The 27,547-nt window shown below is 38.1% G+C and overlaps 1 protein-coding gene across 1 annotated transcript in view; it reads left to right on the top strand.

Annotated features, from left to right (window-relative positions):
• Positions 1-27,547, top strand: part of FBXL13 (F-box and leucine rich repeat protein 13) — a 183,125-nt gene that overhangs the window by 6,674 nt on the left and 148,904 nt on the right. The window contains 7 exon segments of the mRNA XM_033437530.2: positions 9,121-9,224; positions 10,159-10,249; positions 17,524-17,591; positions 18,705-18,814; positions 19,059-19,103; positions 20,256-20,365; positions 22,616-22,783. Coding sequence (XP_033293421.1) covers positions 9,121-9,224; positions 10,159-10,249; positions 17,524-17,591; positions 18,705-18,814; positions 19,059-19,103; positions 20,256-20,365; positions 22,616-22,783 — 696 coding nt within the window.

Genomic DNA, 27,547 nt, shown 5'->3' with positions numbered 1-27,547 from the left:
GTCACACATGGGACAGTTGTTCTCACATGCACAGAAATAAATTGATACCTATTTTCAAATCTTCAGGAATCACAGTGATTAGTTTCATATTGTGAAAAATGAACAAAGTGATATGAACATGCTATAGACTGAACGTTTATGTCTCCCCAAAATTCATATGTTAAAACCCAATCTCCAATGTGATGGTATTAGGAGGTGGGGCCTTTGGGAGGTGATTAGGTCATGAGGGTGGAGCCCTCATGGACGGGGTTGGAATACTTACGATGAAGACTCCAGAGAGCTCCATTGCTCCTTTCATCATGTAAAGGCACTGTCAGAAGATGGCCATCTATGAACCAGGAAGTGGTGCTCACCAGACACAGAATCTTCCTGCACTTTGATCTTGGACTTCCCAGTCTCTAGAACTGTAAGAAATAAGTTTCTGTTGTTTATTAGTCCCCCAGTCTATGGTGTTCTGTAATAGGAGTCCAAATGGACTAAGACAGAGAGTAAGTCATGGACTAACTGCTGCCATGGCTTGTCTCAAACCACAAAACCTTTTAAATCCTTAGCTGAGAAAGACTCCAGGGGAGACTTCGGGAGACATGAGTAGAGATTCAACAGGCGGCCCTGCTATCTTTCTGAATTCTACCATCCCTTTGAGATTCTCTCTTTGGTTACTGTTATATCTTGCATCCTTATCTAAATAAAGCCTGTCCCCAAAAATGACATATCGAATGTATAGAAAATCATAGATGGCTAGTATCTTGGTTGGCTTGGACTGCTATAATAAAATACCATAGACTGGGTGGCTTAAATAACAAAAATTTATTTTCTCAGTTCTGGAGGCTGCAAGTCTAAGATCAGGGTGCCAGCATGGCTGAGTTCTGTTAATGGCTCCCTTCCTGGCTTGCAGATGGCTGCCTTCTCACTGTGTCCTCACTTGGCAGAGAAAGAAAGAGAGCAAGCTGTCTGGTGTCTCTTTATATGAGGGTGCTAATCCCATCGTGAGGATCCTACCCTCATGACCTCATCTAAACCTAATTATCTCCCAAAGGCCCCATCTCCAAATACCATCACATTGGGGAATAGAGTTTCAAAATATGAATTTTTTTAAAATAAATTTATTTAGTTATTTTTGGCTGCATTTGGTCTTCGTTGCTGCATGCGGGCTTTCTCTAGTTGCAGCGAACGGGGGCTACTCTTTGTTGCAGGGCGTGGGCTTCTCATTGCAGTGGCTTCTCTTGTTGTGGAGCATGGGCTCTAGGCGTGCCGGCTTCAGTAGTTGTGGCTCATGGGCTAAGTAGTTGTGGCTCACGGGCTCTAGAGCACAGGCTCAGTAGTAGTGGCGCACGGGCTCAGTTGCTCCATGGCATGTGGGATCTTCCCAGACCAGGGCTTGAACCCGTGTCCCCTGCACTGGCAGGTGGATTCTTAACCACTGAGCCACGAGGGAAGCCCCTCAATATATGAATTTTGCAGGGACACGGTTCAGTCTATAGCAGCTAGTAAATGTAAGAAAACTAATTTAACTGCACTGAAAAAATGAAATGTAGATGAAAATGAATTATTTTCATCAAATCAACAAATATAAAAATGTTTTAATTCTCAGTGTTGGCAAGGTGAATGGGACACTCCCATTGGCTATCAATGAAAGTATAAACTGATAATATCTTTTTAGAAAAGCAATTTTGAGAAATGTATGAAGATCTTCAAAATACACATTTTGATTCTATTTCTAAGGAAATAGAGGTGAAGATATGTACATTTCATCATTAGTAGTGATAATATGTATATCATGTAATTTTTAATAAAGGGAAAAAGTTAAAAACACCTAAATGTCCAGCCATTTATAAATTGTAAACATTTATGGTATAATTTTATGCAATAGGTTATCAACCAACCTCAATACATGATGTTTTGAAGAATTTTTGGTGGCATGGAAAAATGTTCGCAATGTAATAACTAGCCAGGAATAAAAAAAAGGTATATGTAGGTACTTCCCTGGTGGCACAGTGGTTAAGAATCCTCCTGCCAAAGCAGGGGACACGGGTTCGAACCCTCGTCCAGGAAGATCCTACATGCCGCGGAGCAACTAAGCCCGTGCGCCACAACTACTGAGCCTGCGCTCTAGAGCCCACGAGCCACAACTACTGAGCCCGCATGCTGCAGCTACTGAAGCTGGCGTGCCTAGAGCCCATGCTCTACAACAAAGAGAAGCCACTGCAATGAGAAGCCCATGCACTGCGATGAAGAGTAGCCCCCGCTCACCACAACTAGAGAAAGCCCGCACGCAGCAGCGAAGACCCAACGCAGCCAAAAATAAAATAAATAAATTTATTTAAAAAAAAACTGTAGTATGATCCTAATTTTAATTTTGTAAAAATATATGTATTGAGGAAAGACTGAAATTAAAATTTTTATTAGAGGCTATTTCTGGTTGTCAGGATGATGGTTGCTTTTTATTTTCTTTGTATTTTTTTTCAACTTTCCAAATTACATAGAACATATATATTTTTATAATCAGAAAAAGTTCATATATTTAAACAAAATAATGAAAACAGGCTTATGTGTAGGGAAAAGTGCCTCCTTTTTTGCTTTCCCATACTATCATCAAGTGAAATTTATTGATGGAGAATTAGAAAAAAAACATACAAAGAAAGCATAGGAAGCATAAAAACACTCATTGCTGGCAAGTGCCGGTTTCTCAGTCTAGGAAACCAGCTGGCTGGCCAGTTTGCAGGCCTGTGTCTGGTCTCCCTGGGACGAGAGCCCTTTTCCTCTGGCTGCTGTGCCAGCTGAGGTCTCCTGGACACCCTCTTTCCTAGATGGGTCAGCCTCTTTTCCTGCTTACGATGGCACTTCCATAAAATCTTCTCACTCTGCTTTCACGTAGGCCTGTGTGTGACTAATTGCATACTGATAGATTTCCAAAGTTTTTTTTTCTTTTTTAGCAGAATCCCAGGGTTCTAAGGATGCCTATGGGGGATGCTCTAGAGGTTAAGAAAGGATCTAGATTATATTTGGGGATTCCCATGAGTTTGGGGTATTTTTTTAAGATTTTTTTTTTCTGATTTAAAAAACAAAATTTGAAACCACTGTGATCAATCACAGGAAATAATCTTTCCTTCATGGTTCATGTCCTCCATGTTGCAGCAAGTGAGTAGACCTCATAGACCATCAGCACCTAGCACAGTGTCATGCAACCTAGGTGTATTATTTATACAACAGATATAAACATAGAGACAGTTTTTTAGACCTTGGAGTCAAGTATTGTTTTAAACTTTAATTTTAGATTTGAAAAAAAAAGTGAACTAAATGATCAAAGACTTGGGAATTTGGGCAATAAAATATTTACTTTATATTATTCTAAGATTTGGCAAAAGTATATTTCAGAAATTCAAAGTTTTTAAAAAAACCTATCTACATGTAGACACTGAGAGCCTGCGCCTCGATACGTTGTGGGGAAACTGAATATTGCCTTCTAATTCTTCACTCTCACTATATTCATTGTTTCTCTCTCTGAGAACTCTGAAATACTCATCCCACCACTGTTGGAATCTCCTTCCTTGGAGATATTCCTTCCAAAAGACATCTATATTTTAAAAGCTATCACTAAGCTAGGAGTCCATACAATGAAGCCCTATTGGTAGATTATCAAACAGTAGGTTATCAGAAGTATTTAGAAATCTGTTTCTCTTTCAATTTTCTACATACTAGGCAGAAGTCAGCACACTGTCTACAAACAAGGCCTGCCCCATAGGGACCAAAGATGGGCAAGATACTAAGGGTATAATGTCTACAAAACTCTTTAGCCCCTTACATATAAAGATTGCATCTGCGAGTGTGAGAAAGTGTTAGCTCAGGTTTCGGTTTAACAACTAGGAAAGATTAAAGGAGTTTGCAAAACTAGATCTGCCCAGCAGAGGGCATGTTTAAGTTACAAACCATGATCTTTATGCAAAGATTTCTATTTTTAGAAATTAATAAATAAATACGTTTTTAAAAATTCTTACGCAGTTTTTATGCTTTGTGTTTCTTTCATGATTAAGTTTCCAATCTGTATTTTAAAAAAACGTATTTATTTCTAAATCACATAGACTCTACTATCAGAAGTTTTTTTAGAGACTAATATCTGCAAATACTTGCCAGAGATGCAAGAATCAGGAATTACTAAATATATGAGCAAGAGACCACAAGCTTATGTAGATGAGAAGGAACTGGTCACACTAACTCATTTTGCTGGACCATGGGACTAGAAGGTTGTGGCTTCCCCTGAGGGCAGTTATGTTTGCTGTGTTCCCTTAGCCCAGCCAGCCAGTTCATAGATGCAGTTCCAGAGGAAAACCCATGGTACACTTAAACAACCCAAAGGCATATGACAACCCAAAGGCTTATTATTGCTTCAGTAACAATTCACCTACTCATCTAGGGATTACATGGCTGGTGACCACCTCCCTGTTGGGCCAGGCACAATCCCACAGGTATTAGGATCCTGCTTTTACTGTCTTGCTCTCACTTCATAGAGACCTCGTCTCCTCTCCTGTCCAGTCTGCCTTAAAACCCCTCAAGTTCTGGCCTTGGGGGCATCTTCCTGTCCCTGGGGTCCCTCCTTAATGGCTAAATCCAGTTGATCCCTTTCGATAATCTTCAATATGTTTTTAGTTATAGAGTTTCTAAAATGAAAATTTGGCACCCTCTATTTAAATGTTGACAAGACACAGAACCCCCTTTATTTACAAATTTTTAACTTACTAACTTCCATAGAAAAACATTAAGACACTCCTAGAACTACAGCATGCCAACACCATCTCTACTACAGATGGGGATGGTGAGCATTTCTGAGATGGCACTTTGGACTTGTTTTGGGGGTTGGAGGGTAGGGAGGTTGAAGGGACTTTGGACAATGTTTAGAAACTTAAGCCTCTTCCTAAGTAAAGGGGTTTCTGTAACTATATGGTGCTGACATTGCAATTTTAAAAGCAATCTCATCTGGAAAAAAAACAAGGTGTAAACTATATGTTGATTACCGTCTACTTGAAAGAAGAATGTGTTTGGGGGTTGGCATATGAATAAAATATTTTGGAAGAGATAACGTGAAAAAAAACCTCTCAAGTTCTGGAGAAAGATACACATGCACACAATTTTGTTTGAGTGCATGGTATGGGCCAGGGGGGAGTCCGAGGTTTGTAGTTTAAAAACATGCTGGCTCTGTGAATCACTTGGCCCTTCTCTGCCTCATCTGTGAAATCCAGAAGCAAGAATATACCCTCTAAAAGTCGAGGTCAACCCTAGAGGGATCTTGGAAACACACTGAGCTGCGACTCTCTGTTGTATGGCCATCTGTGACCTTGGCCATGTGATTGATCTTGCAGGGGTTTGATCATAAATGACCTATTGTGTCTAGAGGAGGATCCAGTCCTGGGTCCCGGTATGGAATTCTGACGTCGTCACAGAGTGACTCTGCCTGCTTCTCTTTTACATTTATCCTCCATTCCAGCCAAACTGGTTTGTGCCCCTGAGGTTTTGTTCTTGCCAAGAGGAAGACCCTTGCCCTCTCCTTACCAGTTGAAAGTTTCTCCAACTGCTGAGGACCCCACAAGCATTTGGTAATCACTTTTATCTCTGCCCTCATGAAGCAATTATCTTCTATATTACTATTTAGGCCCTTAGCATTTTTCCTATGTTTATCTGAGTATCTAAAAAGATAAACAAGACTTGCTCTCTCAAGTGTCTTATATCTACCCATAGTTCTAATATACAGTTCCTACCTTGCTATTTATATTTAAACTATTGTTCTATCAACTTCTCTCTCCTAACCATTTCTCTCTCCTAACCAAGACCAAATGCATTGGTCTTAATCTCTTCCAATAGACTTGGTATAAAGTCTCTCTTTCTCTGTCATTACACTGGCCTTTGAATGGTACAAGGGAATATTTAAAAATTTATTTTCTCTTTGTCCAAGTCTTTTCCTGTAATGGAAGTGATAATTAGCAGTGGAATGGTTTAAAAAATGATGATGGCTTGCTATCATTATTATCTATTGAGTACTTATTTTGTGCTAGAAAACAATTCAAAGTACTTCACATATATTAATTCATTTAATTATCATGATAGCCCTATGATATATATACCTTTATTATCCCATGTATGGTTAAGGAAACAGAAGCACAAGAGAAGTAGCTTGTCAGAGGTTACATACCAGGAGTTAAACCCAGAGGACTCCATTCACTGCATTATCTTGCTTCTTGTAAGATGGGTAGTACTGAAAAGGAGTAGAAACAACCGTCTTGGATAAATCCTTCTTTGTCCTCAGTACCCAGACATTTTTCAGAATATTTGAGAAATATTCTGGACTGAGATTAGGGAGGCAGAGGCAAAGAAAGTGGAGGATTGCACAATTGTTTTATGAATTTACAAGACTGAGAAAGCCAAGTAAGTCATGGTCTTTTTTTTGTCCTTGACCATGTAAGTTTTTACTAAGAAGGCTAGCAATAATAAAGCCCTACTCATCGTTTTTTGAGAGTCAAACATTCATTTTGCAGGCATCTTTGCATATTTTGTCTCTCCTTATAAAGACCAAGCTAATGGTTTTATAGCAGGAAAAAAAATCTATTGATTCACTAACTATGCTTTCATATTTGCATGGAGCTATGCACTGTTCACACATTAAGATGTGAAACCCCAGGATATTTTATTTTGCCCAGTGGGAAACTATGAACAGTGAGATTTGTTATGCAAAAAGTGAACATTTGAACTATGCTAGTTCCATATGACTTTATTAGCCCTCCATAGACTTATCCTTTCAACTTGATTTGATTTCTGCAGGATAACTTTTCAGGAAAAGTAGTTTTCTGATCTGTGGAGCTTGGAAATATAAAGAAATAAGCAACTTCTCATATTCATTTATCAGATCCCAATTTTCTCAATAATTTACTTTAAAGCTGAATTCCAGTAAGGCTTCAGTGTGATAGGAATTAACTGGGGAGCCAATCAAAATGCAGGTTCCTAGACCTCATCCTCTGAGACCAATTCATTCCCCAGGTTATTCTGCTGCAGATGTCCTCTGGGTACCAGACTAGGATCAAGGGGAGAATGTGGAGTAGGGAGTAGAGAAACTCAGTACTCTAGTGATCGAGGCACAGAAGGGCTAGAAAGCAGATGGGCTTTTCATCAGGGCTATTTAGGGAGCTGTCTGAAGTCTAGCCTCCAGGGAATAGACAACTTCAGCCCTTAGGTAATAGAAGACTATTCAAATCCAGCTTGACAACTTTGGTGAGAACACTGATCTCCCATATCACTATATTCTTTAGGTCTGGGGGAGAAGGAAATTAGTCTGCAGATGGCTGAGTGCTCACTGTAAGCAGCTGGGGTGGGGCTACATCGGAGGCAGAGCTGGGAAGGGAGAGACATCGAGGTCTTACCCTTTGGCCATAGCCCTAGGGGCTAGGTTCCCAGCCCGCAGGTTGCACACTAAGGGTGGGGGGGACATGGAGCTACTGCAAATGGGAAAATGTGTTGTGCAGGTTCAGTCAGGAGAATTATGCTCTTACGTGGAGGAACACTATGAGAACTGCTGAGAGTCTAAAACCCAGGACCCCCAGGCCTGGATCTGTTGACACTTGGCTCATGGAGGTAGGTGGGAAGAACTCTGCATGACTCAGAGGTGGAATTATTTTGTTCATGAGACAGAGGAGTAGGAAAAAAGCCAGCAAGAGGAGGCCCTATGTGGAGGAAGGGCCAAAGAGAGAGCCTCACCCGCTATACACACGTACACATCCCCACACCTGTACCAGGAGACCCACCAGTGAACCAAAGAGAAATGTCTAAGCGCTCCAGGTGCCTTCTGTGGGATGTGTGCTGTAACTCTTTTTCTCTGTCTCAAATGGAGAGGTATTCAATATATGACTCACCAATACATTTTTTTTTTTTTTGGTTTTTTTTTTTGCGGTACGCGGGCCTCTCCTGTTACGGAGCACAGGCTCCGGACGCGCAGGCTCACCGGCCATGGCTCACGGGCCCAGCCGCTCCGCGGCGTGTGGGATCTTCCCGGACCGGGGCACGAACCCGCATCCCCTGCATCGGCAGGCGGACTCTCAACCACTGCGCCACCTGGGAAGCCCCATCAATACATTTTTTAAATTTACTTTATTTTATTTACTTATTTTTGGCTGCATTGGGTCTTCGTTGCTGTGTGCGGAACATATATATATATATATATAAATATATACACACACATATATATACATGTATACATATATATACATACATACATATATATATATATATATATATATATATATATATATATATGGAGCGTCCTTTCCCTCCACCCATTAAAATCACTGATTCAATTTCCATTATATATATATAATGGAAAATAACTCAGCCATAAGAAAAGAATGAAAAGAATGAAATAATGCCATTTGGACCTAGAGATTATCTTACTAAGTGAAGTAAGCCAGAAAGAGAAAGACAAATACCATATGATATCACTTATATGTGGAATCTAAAATATGATACAAATGAACTTATTTACAAAACAGAAACAGACACAGAAAACAAACTTATGGTTACCAAAGGGAAAAGGAGGAGGGGGAAAAGATAAATTAGGAGTTTGGGATTAGCAGATACAAACTACTATATATAAAAAAGATAAACAACAAGGTCCTAATGTATAGCACAGGGAATTATATTCAATATCCTATAATAAACCATAATGAAAAAGAATATATCTATATCTGAATCACTTTTCTGTACAACAGAAACTAACACAACACTGTAAATCAACTATACTTCAATAAAAAAGGAGTTCCTCATATTTAAAAATGGTAGAAACCATTGATCTAAGGTAATCACAACTATTTCTTCAATTGGACTGTCCCTTCCTGGACCAGGGATCTAACCCGTGACCCCTCACATAATGCAACAACTCGCCATTTACAACGGAATTTTTTTTAAGAGTAAAGGTAAACTGCATGTTGCTCTGGTTATTTGGTAACATTGAATAAACACAGAGGGGTATCTATAAAGCACATTTAGTTTAGAAACTGTCACATTATTTGACTTTGTCTGACAGAAGTCTTTTGCTTAGTAAGAACATGCAAATCCAGAAACACTGATTCCATTTCATTTTCCCAGGCTCTGTTATGTGGTCTACTTGTTACATGTCCTGAGGATCCCCTGAGGTATTTAGAGAAAATGATCACTGCTGTAATGGAAAATGGTCTTGAAAGTCTTCTCTGGTAAGTATTGTTTTGATTTATGGTAGGGAGATATTTTATTTTGAAGGTAAAACACTCATTGTATACTATCAAAAAAGGTCTTGCTAATAAATGTTTCCAATCTTAAGATTGTCCAAGAATCCCTCCATAGGCATCTATATATATATATATATATATATATATATATATATATATATATATATATATAATCATCATGATTGTTTTAGCTAGGACATTTAGTTACCCCAAGTAGTTTTCAGTCTGTTATTATTATTTTTTAAATAAATTTATTTATTTATTTATTTTTGGCTGTGTTGGGTCTTCGTTGCTGCACACGGGCTTTCTCTAGTTGCAGAGAGCGGTGGGTATTCTTCCTTGCGGTGCACGGGTTTCTCATTGCGGTCGCTTCTCTTGTTGCTGAGCACAGGCTCTAGGTGTGCGGGCTTCAGTAGTTGTGGCTCGCGGGCTCTAGAGCGCAGGCTCAGTAGTTGTGGTGCATGGGCTTAGCTGCTCCGCGGCATGTGGGATCTTCCTGGACCAGGGATCTAACCCGTGATCCCTGCATTGGCAGGCGGATTCTTAACCACTGCGCCACCAGGGAAGTTCCCCTCCATTGGCTTTTAAGTCCCCCAAACTTCAACAGGAAAAATTTCTCCACTGGTTCTTAAGTGAGAAACATAGCACACTCTCATCAACAACGTGTGCTCATAGGACAGTTTATTTCAAGTTGAGGATGAGGACAGGATGAGGATGCTTCTTGGGGAGCACAGCAGAATCCTGAGGGGGAAGTGGTTTGAAAAAGCCCTCCAGGTGATTCTGACATGCCTCTCCCAAGGGGAAGTGTTTTTCCTTTTCTTCCCTTCCCCTCCACCCATTAAAATCACTGATTTAATTATGGAACTAATTACTATGAAATGAAATTAATTTTTGACTGCATTTTATGATTTTATTAAAGGGATATGTGCATTGATCCATCAATGAAACCCAAAATTCAGAGACTGTTGGAAACTTACGTGGAACAACTTTTTGGACTGGATGATCAGCTGGTAAGTATTATTAACCAAACACTCTACACTATACATCTTAAGTTTGGACAGAAGCTCTCAAAAAGATTTTAGATTTCACGAGAGGTGTGAGGTCACACTGTTTTTGAAATTGGGGCCACTCAGAAACGTGAAAGAACATCACATACACATATACAAACATCCCACCCCACCCCCCTACACACATATGCACAAAGCCACACTCATAGAAACCTCCCCAAATTTCCAAGAAGCATTTGGACAGGCAGTTATTCTTTCTCTTTCTGACAAAATCTCTCTACTAAATCTCCCCCTTTCTCCTTCTCCTCCTCTCTTGTATCTTTATAATGACAAAAATAGCATTATGGAAAGCTTTAAAGGAGGATATTTTCTTTCCGTTCTAATCTACTTCCTCTGTATTCCACGCCCCCTCCATTCTCTCTGCCATCTGCCTGGGAATTATGCTCACAAAGATATGGCCGAAGCATTAATGAGACCTAACTTAAAAACCAGACCAAGTTAATGAAAGGAACAACCAGCTCCAACAGCTGGTTTTGATCCTGTAAAGAGGGGAAGGAAGTAATTCAGAATATGGAGACTTTCAGAACAAAGACTGTGCACCTGAGAGAAGCTAAAATAGCAAAAGGCATGTGGGGAGAGAAAGGGCAACACGAATTAGACGTGTGTGGGACCATGTGTCATACCTCTAGATCCCAGGCTGGTGTCTCAGTGAGCACAGGCAGGGCTAGTTGCTGGTGACGTCAGGCACTGAAAAGTAGAATCAAAGCCATGGTCACGGTGGGTGCTGAGAGCCAGGAACAAGGTGAAGCATCATTTAGAAGGATGGGTGGAGAGTAACACCAGATCCTAATCAGTGATCTACAACAGAGAGACAGAAATAGAGGGATGGGATATTTCTGCCAAGCCTGGGATGATTCAGAGGCACCAATACACTGGGAAGAACCCATATGTTTGATCATAGTTGATCTGCATCATGGTGTGTGGGTGTCTTAAAGACTTTATCAACCACAGAATTTTGATCCACTATGGAGTGCAGATATCTGCAAACTGTGTTCTTGGAGGTGTTTGGGGGCAACCTCAGGAGCTGGGGAGAGAAGACCCAGGGGATGGGATTCTTGGTCCTCTCCTCCCCACCCCTTATCCTCTAGAACAGTACTGCACTGAGTATAATGTCACATGAAAAAACGCTTGAAAACCATTGCTATAAGATACTAAAATTATTAAAAACCACTGATCTAGAGGGGTAAATATTATCAATATTTTGAAAATGACCTTATAAAATACAATCAGATTGTGTCCAATGTCTAGCTAGAAGCCCATAGAGAATCTTTACAAGTTTGCACAGAATTCTGAGACACTGTAGCTACTTCAAATCTAAAGTTTTATTTGAAAAGGAATTCATAGAGATATTTCATGACATTAAAAGCACAAAATATTGGAAGCTGATCCAGATTTAGAAAAGAGTATGACAATTCACCAAGGCATAGAAAGGCTGCCCACTTCATAAGTTAGAAAAAACAGAAAATAGATGTGACTTCGCAAACTGTAAATCTCTAGGTGCCTAGGATTGCTTAGAGAGCTCAACCTAGGCTGGATAGACAATTCATTTCTCTTTCACCCTCAGAGAAAAACGAAGGTTTTTTTTCCCCCACAAAGACATAAAACACTTTAATCCTCAATGTTTCTAATATTTTAAATTATAGTATACTAAATAAACATAGCTTTGCTCCCCCCCCCATTTTTCTTTCCTATAGTTATAACTGCCAGTCAGAGTTTTTAATGGTTTGATAAAATATTTTACAGATCACAAACAATTGTAATTTTCCCCATGGATTATTAAGATTGCTTTGCATGGTTTCAGCATGCAGTCATTTTTATGGCCTCACGCTATGAAGTCCTCCACAGCAAGGACATGTCTATTTATAAATATGTATTTGTTTCTATTTGTGCAAACAGAGAAGATTGAATACAAGAAACTGTAAGCCAAACAGTTACAAAAAAAAAAAAAAAGAGAAACTGCTCTCATGACAGTAGACAGAAAGACAGTTTAACTGTGTGTTCCAAGATTAAAGAATCAACCATTGTAAGGAGGAAACTAAATTCACAGACTTGATTCTCATTTCTTAGGAAATGAAATCTCCAGGTGGGCCTAGTAATTACAAGAAGAAAAGGCATCTGTAACATTAAAAACATCTTTTTATTACAGAAGAATTTAAATATGACTCAAAAGTAGAGAGAATATATAATGATCCCCCTTCATTCAGCTTAAACAATAATCAACATTTTGCCAATCTTGTTAATTATTCTCCCCTCCCCCGTTTTGCTGGAGTATTAGAAAGTAAATCCCAGGAATTGTATTACTTTACCAATAAATACTTCAGTGTTCATCTTTAACAACAAATGGTGTTTTTAGAGAACGTAGCACAGTGCAATTGTCTGTAAAATGTAATGAAATGAGCAATAATTCCTGAATGTCATCTAGTGATGATCACATTCAGATATATATAGACCCCATATTCAGTCCATATTTGGGTTTTCCAAATTGCCTCGAAAATGCCTTTTCACATATGGCTCTGTTAAGTTGAAATCCATACAGGGTCCGCACATTACACTTGGTTTGTTATGTATCTAATGTCTCTTGTCATCTGCAATATTTCTCTTTCTTCTTCTTTTTTTTTTTTTTTTGCTCTATGAGGGTCTCTCACAATTGTGGCCTCTCCCGTTGCAGAGCACAGGCTCCGGACGCACAGGCTCAGCAGCCATGGCTCACGGGCTCAGCCGCTCCGCGGCATGTGGGATTCTCCCGGACCAGGGCACGAACCCGTGTCCCCTGCATCGGCAGGCGGACTCTCAACCACTGTGCCACCAGGGAAGCCCTCTCCTTTCTTCTTTTTTCCCACGCCACTTATTTATAGAAGAAAACAGATCATCTGTCATGTAAAATGTCCCACATTCTCATTTCCTCTAGAATCCTTTCATTTGTTCTGTTTCTTGTATTTCCTGCAAGTTTGCAGTTAGATCTACAAACTCGATATTCAGGTTCTTTTTTCCTTCTTTTTCTCTGATGACAAGAATAATGCAGAGGAGATGTTGGGTTCCTTCTAATGCATTGCATCAGGAGGCACCCATGGTCTGCCTGACATTAACTAATTGCTTATTAGTTTCATCCTACAACACCCATATGATGGTTTTGAAATAACAATACCACAAGACCAGTAACCAAAGAACTATGGAAAGCTGTTTAAGAAAATTATGCAATTCTTTTTGTTTTTGAGATATATATATCTTACCCGGTATTTTCATTAAAATAATACTTTTTTGTGTGTCGATGGTCATCTTTTTTTTCTTTGATATAATTATGCTTTTTCAATTATTTGTAACATTACATGACAGCAAAAATCAAAACAATAAATGAGGAGTTCGCAGAGAAGTATTGTTCCCTTTCCTGCCTCTTTATCTACTCTATTCCATCCCTTTCTCTAGGTAACCAATTTCAGTAGCTTTTAGTTTATCTCTCCATTGCTTTTTTTTTGAAAATATATGAGCAAATACATGTATTCCCCTCCCCCTTGACTTCCTACACAGAAGTAGCAGACTACATATAGCCTTCTGCTTCTTGCTTTTCTCACTCAATATGTCCTAGAGATCACTCCCTTATATGACTTTTAAAATGATGCTATCAGAGAGAGCACTGAGTAACAAAACTCTAAAATCTAAATGAAAGATGTGGACTTAAAAAGTCTTACTGATATAACAACCAAAGCTTAACTATGAAAAGGAAACTTAACTTTATGAACCCAGGAGCTGGGGTTTTAATAATTTGGGAGAAGCAGACAGATCTTGTGCCCTAAACAAGATAACCACATCCTATATCCTTGCTGGTTTGCAAAAGTAGTCTTTTGAGATGGAGATCGTTTCCTGAGGAGGGATCAAAATAAGTGTTACTGTAATCTGGAAGGAATAAAAATAATGAAGTATAGAAATAGTGAAGATACAAACTAGATTCATACTGTTTACTTTAGGATAAGTTTAAATATAAAATAAGTAATAATAGCTAATGATATAGCATTTATGTATGTGTGTCTGCTGTGTATGGCATTTGAGAGTTCTAAGGAACATCTTTGTAAGTTTTTAATTTAGTTTAAGTTGTTTCAGGGACTTTACCTAATGAAATTTGCAATAAACATTTACATGTGTAAGAAAAATTGATTTTTCCAAGTTGTACTGAATTAACTGTGTTTATTAAACAGAGCTCTAAAATACAAGTAACAGTGAGTGTTTCCCTCCATGCACAAAAGCTCCTTGAACACTAAATGGTCTGTCAATAATTTGCAGAAGGTCAAAAAATAAGAAAACTACTCAGCATGAAAAATCCAATACTTATGTCAGGCCATGGTACTGTATTTTAGACTGTGCTCACTTCTGCATTAAAGACATGGTTTCTTTTTACTATTGTTGTTATTACTATTAGCTTTTATAGCCTATGAAAAATAAACAATTCAGAGTTGGGAGGGATTTAAATTAATGCATTCAACACATATTAATAAACTCTTAGTCTGTTCAGGATGCTATAATGAAAATATCATAGACTGGTGGTTACAAACAAGAGAAATTTATTTCTCAGAGTTCTGGAGGCTGGGAAGTCCAAGATCAAGGTGCTGGCCCATTTGATGTCTTGAGAGCCTGCTTCCTGGTTCATAAACTGCCATCTTCTTGCTATGCTCTTACATGGCAGAAGGGGAGACGGAACTCTCTGGGGTCTCTTTTTGTTTATTTATTTATTTTATTTTTGGCTGCATTGGGTCTTAGTTGCTGCATGTGGGCTTTCTCTAGTTGCGGTGGGCAGGGGCTACTCTTCATTGCGGTGCATGGGCTTCTCATTTCCGTGGCTTCTCTTGCTGCGGAACATGGACTCTAGGCACGTGGGCTTTAGTAGTTGTGGCGCGTGGGCTCAGTAGTTGTGGTGTACAGGATCTAGAGCACAACAGGCTCAGCAGTAGTGGCACATGAGCTTAATTGCTCCATGGCATGTGGGATCTTCCCAGACCAGGCCTCGAACCCATGTCTCCTGAATTGGCAGGCAGATTCTTAACCACCGAGCCACCAGGGAAGCCCATCTGGGGCCTCTTTTTTAAAGGCACTAATCTCATTCATGAGAGCTCCACCCTCATGACCTAATCACCTCCAAAAGGTCCCACCTCCAAATACCATCACACTGGGGATTAGGTTTCAGCAGATGAATTACGGGAAACACAAACATTCAATCTATAGCAAACTCCATACTATTTTGCTAGCATTATTCTAGAATGATACTATATGGGATATTAATAAAGCTCATGAATGAAATAAAGGCATGGTGCTTTAAAATATGGTAAGATGTGTTAAGACAATTAATATATAATTTCTTGTTTCAAGGATTAACTGAGCAAAAAGAGGAATTGCCCACCAGAAGAAAAATTATGTTATAATATGCCAGAAACCAAAAATTATAATCTGAAGTTAATGATTAACTTATACTATACTAGGTACATCAAGTATTATAGAAGTAAAACCTTTTTTCTATAGGTATTATTTAAATATGTCCATTTTCTCATATATAATAAAGTGAGTATCTTACAAAGTTAAAAATTAATGGGGGGATTTCCCTGGTGGCACAGTGGTTAAGAATCCGCCTGCCAATACAGGAGACACGGGTTTGATCCCTGGCCCGGGAAGATCCCACATGCTGTGGAGCAACTAAGCCCGTGCACCACAACTACTGAGCCTGCGCTCTAGAGCCCATGAGCCACAGCTACTGAGTTCACACACCTAGAGCCTGTGCTCCGCAACAAAAGAAGCCACTGCAATGAGAAGCCCAAGCACTGCAATGAAGAGTAGACCCCGCTCACTGCAACTAGAGAAAATGCTCAGCAACGAAGACCCATCACAGCCAAAAAAAAGAAAAAAAAAAGTAATGGGACCAATTACTACTGACATTAAAGAGCCATAAATTCGATATCTGTTTGTAAGTTAGCATTAATGATTTGTAATGGTATTTCATTATCTTTTCATTTATTACAAAATTTCTCCAGGTCTCACCATCCTGGGATAGTAACAGTGTTGATAGGAGTATCCCAAATTTCACTGCTTCTAGCCCCTATCTTTGTAACACAGGAGGTTGGTTTCTCCTTAAAATTCCAACCAATTTCTTCTGGGAATCTCAAAGCTGTCCTGTGTGAATTCAAGAAATCCAAGTGTCTCTGTCCCAAACCTGTGAAGCCATCTGAAGGTGGAGGCTTAGTGCTGCCGCTGTTGCCTTCCTAAGAGCTTTGATGTCCAATTGAGGTGGAGTAAAGATACCTATATTATGTTAACCTACTGTTAATATAATACTATCTTTACTCTTTAAAGAATGTACAGAAGGTACAGACGATTTCAGCAATCCTCAGTGAGCCATTCGCACATTAATGTGTGTTATTGTGAATAACTGCAAGTGATATCTGCATCTCTTTCAGCATATTCCACAGTTTAGACTTTTAATTTATATAGTTTTCCTATTCCTGCTTGGCAAGTGAGGCATTCTTGTATTTTTTTTAACAGAGAATCTCATTTTCTACTTTTTTTTTTTTGAGTTTGGGCTTAGCCCCTAATTTTATTTATTTATTTTTATTTTTATTTAAAAATTTTTATTGGAGTATAGTTGATTTACAATGTTGTGTTAGTTTCAGGTGTACAGCAAAGTGGATTAGTTATACATATACATATATCCGCTCTTTTTTAGATTCTTTTCCCATATAGGCCATTACAGAGTATTGAGTAGAGTTCTCTGTGCTGTACAGTAGGTCCTTATTAGTTATCTATTTTATATATAGTAGTGTGTATATGTCAGTCCCAATCTCCCAATTTATCCCTCCCTCATTTTCTACCCTTGAGAAGGCAAAATCATTCAGCTTAATAGTGACCAGCCAACCCACAACTATCAATATTTCCTATCAATATACTTGATAATAATAATGCCATAGTACTTACCTGAAAATGCTTTAAAGTAAGTGCAATATAATGGGAAATTTTTAAGCTGTGATTTTAACTTTAAAAAAAATGGGTAATAGGCATACACAATAAAATTCCAGAATATATAAATGGTACATAGTTCTTCTAGTCTGTTCCTGTCTCCCTACTGCCTTATTCTACTTCCCAAATGCAACCATCACTCTCATTCTCTTGTACATCTTCCAGAGGTAGCCTGTGCATTCCATTTATTTCTAATGCTTGTTATTTCATCTCTTTCTTTATTTTAGGTGACTCCAGAATTAATGATAAAAGCATGTACTTTTTATACTGGACATTTACTGAAGACCCACTTTTAGTAAGAACATGATTTTTATACACTATTTCTTCCTCTTTGTGTTCTTATTCTTGACATTCTCCAGGTGAAGAACAGCTCACTTTTGGCCAGTTGTGCTGATTTTACCTGTTTAATCTTTTTTTTAATTAATTAATTAATGTGTTTATTTTTGGCTGCACTGGGTCTTCGTTGCTGCTGGCGGGCTTTCTCTAGTTGCAGCGAGCGGGGGCTACTCTTCATTGCGGTGCATGTGCTTCTCATTGCGGTGACTTCTCTTGTGGTGGAGCACTGGCTCTAGGTGCGGGAGCTCAGTAGCTGTGGCGCATGGGCTTAGTTGCTCCACAGCATGTGGGATCTTCCTGGACCAGGGCTCGAACCCGTGTCCCCCTGCATTGGCAGGTGGATTCTTAACCACTGTGCCACCACGGAAGTCCCTACCTATTTAATCTTGTTTCAACCATTTTGTATTATATATTTCTTTTATATTTAATTGGTTTTTACTTAGTTAAAAGATGTTCTTTACTTCTTTGAGGTGTCAGGTTTTTTTTTTTTAATAGAACTTCAAAATTGAAAGTATAGGTCCACAATCCGCTTATCTGAAGCCCTTGAAGACAACATGTTTTGGAATCTAGATTCCCTTTCTAAGAAAAATTTTTAGAAAGGAAATCTCTGCACATACTGTGTACTGTATAACATGTTCAGTGGTGTCTGGGATGGCACGTTGGAACCAAACATATCTGAACGTATTAGTATTTCAACAGTAAAACATATATGTATATTCTTACTAAGAAAAATGAAGAAAGACTATGAACAGCTATGTGTCAGATTCAGAGAGGTTTTGATGCAAAATTAGTTTAGGTCAGGTCTAGCTTTGCCCTTAAATAGGTTATGAAAAAAAAAAAACTTTTAGATTTCAGAGCTTTCTGGGCTTTCGAAATGTAGACACGGGAAGTGCAAGCTTAAAGGAAATGCAAGGACTGGCTGTAAATAAAACAATAAAAATAACAATTTCTTTCATGCTGTGGTTTTTGAGGAGGTAAAGGAAGCCCAGTGTATTTCTTCTCTCTCTCAATTTATTTACTTATGTATTGCCATAACATCAAAATATTATGTTTCTGTATTTTCTGCTTACAGCACGTGGAGAAAGATAGCAATACCTCCTACAAATGAAGATGACCGTCTGGCTGAAAAAATGGAAAAATCAATAGAATATGACAATTTCAGACTTAAAAAATGTGTATTTCATCACTGGCACTCTTTTTTTTTTTTTAACATCTTTATTGGAGTATAATTGCTTTACAATGGTATGTTAGTTTCAGCTTCACAACAAAATGAATCAGTTATATATATACATATATTCCCATATCTCTTCCCGCTTGCGTCTCCCTCCCTCCCACCCTCCCTATCCCACCCCTCCAGGCGGTCACAAAGCACCGAGCTGATCTCCCTGTGCTATGCGGCTGCTTCCCACTAGCTATCTACCTTACAATCACTGGCACTCTTATGTGAAAGGTCGAAAAGAACGACATAAAGGTAAATCCTTACATAGTAACAATTGGTTTTTTGTTTTCATGTATCCAAAGTTTCAACAAACTTAACAGTTAAACATAATTTGTACTAAAGAATTTTTTATTATTTTTATGTCTAGAGGATTGTCATGAAATGTAAAGCCACTAATTTAAAATATTTAACGAGATATGTCTCAAAGGGTTTTAGTGTAATAGAAAACAGCATATTTAAAATAAAATTCTGTATGTATTTGTGTGATATATATGTATACAAGTTTCAATATAAATAGGGATCTACTATTAACTTTTTTACATAATAGAGAGCTGGTATAGATATAGATAGATTGATAGATATCAAAACTGACTATTTTTTGTAGAGAGCTCTTCATTCTTTACAGATATTTCATTTAATGAATACCTGAGAAAACTTCAAGAAAAATAAGTTTAAGTTTTACTTAAACCCTTGATAGTTGTAGTGAGTGGACAGTGTATGTATGTGCTCTTAGGAGCAAGAACAGAGATTTTATCCAGCTCACTAGATACTGATTTGTTTATGGCTGCTGCAAATCAGAGAATCATTTCCTCTTGATTGGCTCCTGTTCGTACCTCAGAGTGGACCCTCTGATGGTTTTAACATAGGGTAGTGGGTCTCTATTTCTGAGAGGAAACAATTATCTAAGAGTGGTGTCTCCAAGGCCTGCCTTAATCATCCTCCTTCCCAGCCTGGCCCCTATGTTTGAGCTTTGGACCCCTGGTTAAAAAAAAAAAAAAAAAAAAAAATATATATATATATATATATATATATATATATATGGAACAATCTATTTAATCATAGGGTATTTAACTAAATCAGAATACTACCTCATGATTGTATTTCTACGAATAAATTTGGAAGTTCTGGTTTTATAAAGAACAGATTTGTTAAAAAAGAAATGATATATATCTTGACATTTTATTGCATCTATTATATAATTTATAAGGGCAAAGGTGATGTTTACAGGTTAATAAAGTCTCAGGAGTACTATCTACTGCTGTCAAAAGTAATTTCATATGTAATTAAAATAAAAAACTATCAGATGCAACATTGGTTCATATTATAAACATGATAGAATAGTAAACACTTTGTTTTTTGAGAGCAGCTTTAACTATATACAGTAATCTAATGCACTTTCTTCAGATACACTACTGCGGGTACAACAGATGTTCTACTGCTACAAGCTGATAATTATCCTAACTAAATGGAGGGATAAAGCAAGACATAAGTATAAAGAGAGAGAAGATGAGCTGGTATGGCATATTGGAAACAATTTTTTTAGAAACTGAATTTTGCTGTTACATTGATGTTGTCTCAGATAATAATGCTGTGTGGAAAACACTAAAGTCCTGAATATTATATATTTTTAATGGGGTCCTTGTTCTTTTAACTTAGTAATTTAAATGTCACCTCAGCTACCCAAAATATTTCCTAAAAAATTTTGTTGTTTCATTTGAACTATGAGCATCAAGGAAAAATCTTTTTAACATTTTGTTTAAATTTATTGATAAAGACACCAAGATTTTTTGTTTAAGCAAGTGTTTAGGTGGATATAGATGTCTAAAGTGGAAGAGAAACTGTTTGATATGATTATAACAGAGAAATAAATGATAAAGACTAAATTTATTCTTTTCTAGATAAGATTAAATTGCTTTTTATTCTTTTTCAACATTCAATTTAATAAATTATAATACTAAATTATTTTTTAAACTACTAAATTGCTAAATTTAAAGGATCATTCTTAACTGGGACACCCATTAGGAATTAAATCAATCAAAACAGGATCCAAGCAAACTCCTCCAAACTTAAAAGTATCTCTAGTTTGCTTTAGCTATCAGTACAGTATATTATCATTTAATATTGTTTTAGAATATTCATAGTAACTAGTAGGAACAGACATAGAAACACGCTGGAATTTTTTGTAGTTACATTATTTAGTAGGTAACGTTTTATTAATATTCTTTGAAATACAAAGTTGGGATAAATAGGAAAGAGAAAAATAGGAAGAAATTAACCCCCCTGTTTTATGGTTGCCCTGTGGAGGGGAAGATCAATGCCTCTCACCCCAGATTGTTTCAGATATTGACACTGACGATACTATGTATGTACCAAGAGAGTAAGAAAAGATTTATTACTCACATAATGCTTGAAACAGTGCTAGAGTCTGCGGAGGAGACTGAGACACATAAAGCATTGATCATTCTTACTCTCTAGAAGTTTACCAACCCCTGGTATTGAACTGGTGTTCTTACCGGATGCCCTCTAGCACCTGCCTTTTGTGGACTACATTTTCAACGTTGCCAGTTAAATGGTTGTACTTTGGGTACCACTGTTTTAGTCTGGGCATTCTGTGTTTTCCACCACTTCTTGTACTAAGCTAATGTTTTGACCTGGCCCCTAGCCTGGCCATTGATTGTCTAATGGTGAAAAGGTAACTGTGTATGACCAGGCTGCCCCTTTTACATCCCCTTAAACTGAACATCCCTGAGAGCAGGCAGTATTGTTCTCTTAACCATCCCCATACACTGAGCACAATGTTTTGTAGTAGTTGATACATATTAATATATATGATAATAATATCCTCAATATAGATATGTATTAAATAGTTAGAGAAAATATTTTCTTTTAGCTATGTGGTATCTTGGCCTAACAATATTACTAGGCCAGTATTCACTAGGGTGGAGTGAGGAAGGCAGGTGTCTGCTGGGAGGAGAGGCAGGGAACACTTGTATGTGCTAGCTCTCCAATGTGTGCTCTTCCTTAGGCTCTAATATATCCATATATTACACCAAAATTGTGTGTGTGTGTGTGTGTGTGTGTGTTTGTATGGGTACAACACTTATTTACCCTTTGGGTGTTTTCTTGATTATGCAGTTTTAAGGAATGTATTGAAAGTTAAAATGGGGACTTCCTGTAATGATAGATTAGGCAGTTCTCCAAATTCTTTCCTTCTGACTCTCTCTTTTTAAAAATATTTATTTATTTAGTTAGTTTTATTTTTAATTTATTTTTTTCATCTTTGGCTACACCATGTGGCTTGTGGGATCTTAGTTCCCCGACCAGGGATTGAACCCAGGCTCTGGGCAGTGAAAGCACAGAGTCCTAAGCAGTGGACTGCCGGGGAATTCCCCTAACTCTCCTTCTATAGCTCCATGCTAACCCTCACCCTTCCATGCCCCACATACCAGTTCTGGCATTACCAGAACCTTGACTCTCTGGGATTCTGCTTCCTCATCTCTAAAAGAGAAGGCTGGACCACATCTTCAAGGTGACTGCCTATGCCAATGTTGTATGACAACTGGTGGAAATGATCTATAATGGTGATTCAGAGACTACACATTATTACACATGCTCTGGACAATGATAATTTATATAATGACAATGATGATAATAAATAATGTTTAATTGGTGCTATGATTGTGTCAAGCAGTGTGTTTTACATGTATCATCTCATTTAATCCTTACAAGAGTTCCATGGAATTTGTAAATTATTTTCATGGCAGATGTTAAAGCATGAACTTCAATTTAAAAAATGGAGAAGCAAGTTAAAACTCAGAGTAAATTCTAAAGAAGAATACATTTCACCTGAACAAAATGTGTCTGAAGTCTTTCTTGTAGGTGAGATTCCTGAATTTGATGTTTCACAGTTACCCAAAAGAACAGTATTACAGGTTCGTATGAATTCATATCTTAACTAGTTATTTTCACAATGTTTGTTTAAAGAGTGGTTTTATGAACCTTGCATGAATGATGGAAGCCATATTTTGAAGAAAAATATTTTTTACAACTAGCTTTGGGCTATTTCATTTTTTGGAAGTCATCAATTTGGATGGCTGTAAATTGTTATAACAATCAAAAATGGAGAAATTAAAGCTATAGTAAATAAGAATGAAAGGAATGTCTTTCTTTCCTTCCTCCTTCAAGCATATATTGTCATTTAAGGTACAACAGATTTTAGATAACCCAATGCTTATCTTTTAATCACTAATCCCTAATCTTTTAATCTTAATGTTATACCTACACTCCAGAATATAAATGGGGCTTGTCATATTGCACCTTTCAGTTAGTTAAAATATTTATGCCTATCATCTTTCTTCCATAGATCATGAGTTCATAACAACAAGAATCATGTATCTATAGCTTACAACTCATTGAATTGATCTCTGAAATATAAGCCATAATTCCAACTACTGGTTATATTCTTTCCTATTTTGATAAATAAGCCATTTCTACTTTGTGGGACTACCTGATAAATGGTGGAAGAGTTGTAAAATATCGTCTTATTCTGGTTGATGGCAGATTTACATTATAAAATTCCATGTATTAAATCCATCCTTCTAAATGTAGAGACTTGAGCTCAAGTTATTTTGGGAAACAAGATATCTATACCTATATTTATATCTAATCTTGCACTTTATGTATGGCATAGAGTTAGGATGAGGACATTTTTGTCCACTGTTTCCTCTTTATAAATTGTCTGCTCATCTCTTGCTTGCTTTTAAATTGGAATTCTTATAATTTTCTTACCGTTCATAATAGCTCTTTATATACTGGTAATATTCACCCTTTTCCTGGAATGTATTTGAGATTTTTTCCCCTACACTTGATGCTTGCTTTCAATTTTGCCCATGGAGTCTTTTGATGAGAGAAATTTTAAAGCTTTAAGTAACAGAGTCTATTACTGTTGCCCTAATTATTTCTCTTTTTGTGTCATATTAATGTCATTCTTAGCTATTTTTCTAAGCCATATCACACCCCTTCCTACACTTACGCAGCTGCTTTTTGTCTTTGAACTCCAACGTTTTGACTGCTGTTTCTTTATTTACATTGTAAGCAGCTGCATTTTTAATTTATTGCACATTATGCCTTAGAATAATTTTTTATCCCTCTACATATGATGTAAGAACCTAACAAGAGTATGCTTTCACTTCCCCCTCCTGTGCTTCATGCTATTATTGCCATGCATTTTATTTCTATGTATTTATAAACCCTACATTAGAATTTATTTTTGCTTTAAACAGTCAATTATATTTTATTCAGCATGTATTTTTCATTTTTAGCAATCTCAAACAGAAAAGTTGCAAGTACAACACAAAGAACTTTTTTTCCTGAACGAGTTGGGAGTAAGTTGCTGACATGATGCCCTATCACCCCTAAATATTATTGGTGTATTTACAAGGGCTTCCTCTTACAGTCAGCCATCAAAATCCTCGGACCTAATTTGGGTATCCCCAGTTATCCCAATAATGTAAAAGGATGCAGTGCAGAATCACACAGAACAGTTGATTATCATGGCCCTTCCTCTCCTTTAGTCTGCCTTTCTTTAATTTTCATTCCCTTGACATAAAGATCAGGCCAGGTTTACTGGAGAAGTTCTCTTAATTTGAGCTTGTTTTATGTTTCCTCAAGAATAGATTCAGGTTCTGCATATTTCCTGGAAATACCACAGACATCATGCCGTGCTCTTCTCACTGCATCCTATCAGTGGCACAGGATTTGGATTTGCCCAGGATTGGTGATTTCACGGCGGCTGCTTGTTGAAAGTGGTGTCTGCTAGGCTTCTCCACTATTCAGTTGCCCCCTTTGTAATGGATGTGCATTTCGTGGGTAGGTACTTTACAATTATATAAATATACGCATTCCTCATCAAACTTTTAGTTTATTTATATCAGTATGGACTCACGGTTTTCTATTTTATTCAATGGGTTATAATCCATTACTATCACTATTTATTTTGGTGCTCAAATTGTTCCAGATTCAGTGGGAGTCCTTTCAGGTTGCCTTCTCTGTCCCTTTGATGTGTAACTATCATCCTCTGAGCACTTCCTTACTTTATAGCACAGCATGATGTCCCAGGCTCCTCTTGTACTTTCCATGCTCCACCCTGGATAGGTCATTTCTCTAGGACTCTTTGAATCCTTTTTAATGGAGAATTGTACATAGGAACCAAGATTTGAACTCTATCTGTGTTCATCACCATTGAAGTGTTGCTTCTCCCATGCCTTCTCAGTAGACAGAACTAGAGACTGTAAGTAGGAACACACATATACATATTTCCCCCCATATCTATGTACCTCTATATACCTAAAAAACCTAAACTAAACCTAAACTGTATGTGGATACTTCCAGGTCCAATTTAGCACCACAGGGCTCATACTAGTCTTCTCCTTTTACATATCTGCAATGTCCTTCTCCAACAGTGAGAATCCCAGCTCTCATTATTCATGTATTTACTTATTTGATCACTCCCCCTGTGTGGAAGCAGTCACACATGTGGCTGCCACTGTTCCCTCCCTGTGTGGATACCCTCCTCATCCTGCTCAGGCTTTGACATTGCTTGCCATGCAGAGGCCCTCCTCATACTGCTTGGGCTCTGACATCCTATGCCAGTTGCTTTTCCTCCTATGTAGTTGCCTTTCTAACTTTGTTTGGGCTAACACACCCTGCACTGAGTACCTTCCTATGTAGATGCCCTCCTTACCCTACTCAGGCTCTGACGCTCCATGCATGGGCTGCCCCTCTTTGGGGATGCCCACCTTATACTGAGTAGGCTCTGTCACCACATGCCACCCTCCTCCCCCAATAGAGCCACTCTCCACATCCCACTTAGCTCCTGGTATGTTATACAGGGTTTCACTTCCTCGGTTCCCCCTCCTTGTCCTGCTCAGGTACTGACATCCCACAGTGGCTGTCCCCTCCTTAGGGACTTCCTCCACATTCCTTGCAGACTTCAACATCTTACATTATACTTCTATGTGGACGAATGCCCTTCTCAGTCTGCTTGTTCTCTGACTGTCTGTGCTGGGCAGATGTCCTTTTCTTGGGCTCCATCTACTCTGGGCTCCAGTATCCCACAGTGAGCCATGCTTCCTCATTTGTCTTCCTTTTTCCACTGGGGCTCTGATATTCTACTCTGGGACATTCCTCCTTGGGGACACCCTCCTCACCTGCTTTGTGCAAGGAAGGCTGCTCCACTGAGTGGATGCTCCCCTTTATGTACCCTAGTTCTGATGCCCTGTTCTGGGCCAACAGAGCCTCTTCTGCGCCCCTTACCCTGGCATGGATGCCTGCTTTGCTTGGACCAATCTAATGGCTTTAAGACTGAATTGTATTGAAAGAAGAAAGCGAAAGGGTAGTGGAAGGGATTCATTATTTTTTTTAAATATAAATTTATTTTATTTTTGTCTGGGTTGTGTCTTCGTTGCTGTGCGCGGGCTTTCTCTAGTTGCGGAGAGCGGGGGCTACTCTTTGTTGCGGTGCGCGGGCTTCTCATTGTGGTGGCTTCTCTTGTTGTGGAGCATGGGCTCTAGGCAAGCAGGCTTCAGGAGTTGTGGCTCGTGGGCTCTAGAGCGCAGGCTCAGTAGTTGTGGCGCACGGGCTTAGTTGCTCCGCGGCATGTGGGATCTTCCTGGATCAGGGCTCGAACCCGTGTTCCCTGCATTGGCAGGTGGATTCTTAACCACTGAGCCACCAGGGAAGCCCAGGGTTCATTATCTTTTAAAGAAATTTAAAACTCAGAAAAAAGTATTTTCTATTTTTCCACAAATAGGTTAATTCTGGCCTTCTTTCTTTTGGTTTAGATTTGAGTTTTCATCTGGAACTATTTTCCTTCAGCATGAAGAACCTCCTTTAACATTTCTTGAAGCACAGGTCTGTCTGTTGGTGCTTAATTTTCTCAACTTGTATTTCTCTGAAAAAGTCTTTATTTTTACTCTGTTTCTGAGAGAGATTTTCTCTAGACATTGACTTCTAGACTGACAGGTTTTTAAAAATTTCATTCATTCCATTTAAAAGATGTCATTCCATTGTCTCCTGGATTGCATTATTTTAAATGAGAAATCAGTGGAATATTTTTTTCTTCCTTTGTATGTATGTGTCTTCTTCTTTCTTGTTGCTTTGAAGATTTTTCTTTTTATTACTGAATCTTTAGCAATCTGATTTTGATATGCCTTGTAGTTTTCTTTGTGTTTATCCTTCTTGGAATTCATTGAACTCTTGGATATACATGTTTATATTTTTCAGCAAATTTGGAAAGTTTTCAGCCATTATTTCTTCAAATATTTTTCTGTCTTCTTCCTCTTTCTGGAACAACGATTACACATATATTAAACAACTTAATATTGTCCCACATTTCACTGAGTTCCTGTTCATTTTTTAAGCCTTTTTTTTCTTTCTGTGCTTCATTATGAATAGTGTTTATTGCTATGTCTTCAAGTTCAGCACAGTAAATATGCAACTGTCTTTAAAAAGCCATTAACTTCTGTTTAATTACTCACCAAAACTGGCAAAAAAAAAAAAAAGGCACCAACAATTTGCATAATAGATAGCCTGCAACATACTGCTGAATTTTGTAAGTAGGATGAACTTAGCATATTTTAAAATTCTTACTAGCTTTTGTTAACCTCCTTTTTCTTCAACTACCTTAAAAGGGGCTA

Source organism: Orcinus orca, chromosome 9 (genome assembly GCF_937001465.1).
Source record: "Orcinus orca chromosome 9, mOrcOrc1.1, whole genome shotgun sequence".
Classification (NCBI taxonomy): domain Eukaryota; kingdom Metazoa; phylum Chordata; class Mammalia; order Artiodactyla; family Delphinidae; genus Orcinus; species Orcinus orca.
The sequence above is the reverse complement of the archived record's forward strand: the minus strand, read 5'-3'. Positions and strand labels throughout refer to the sequence as shown.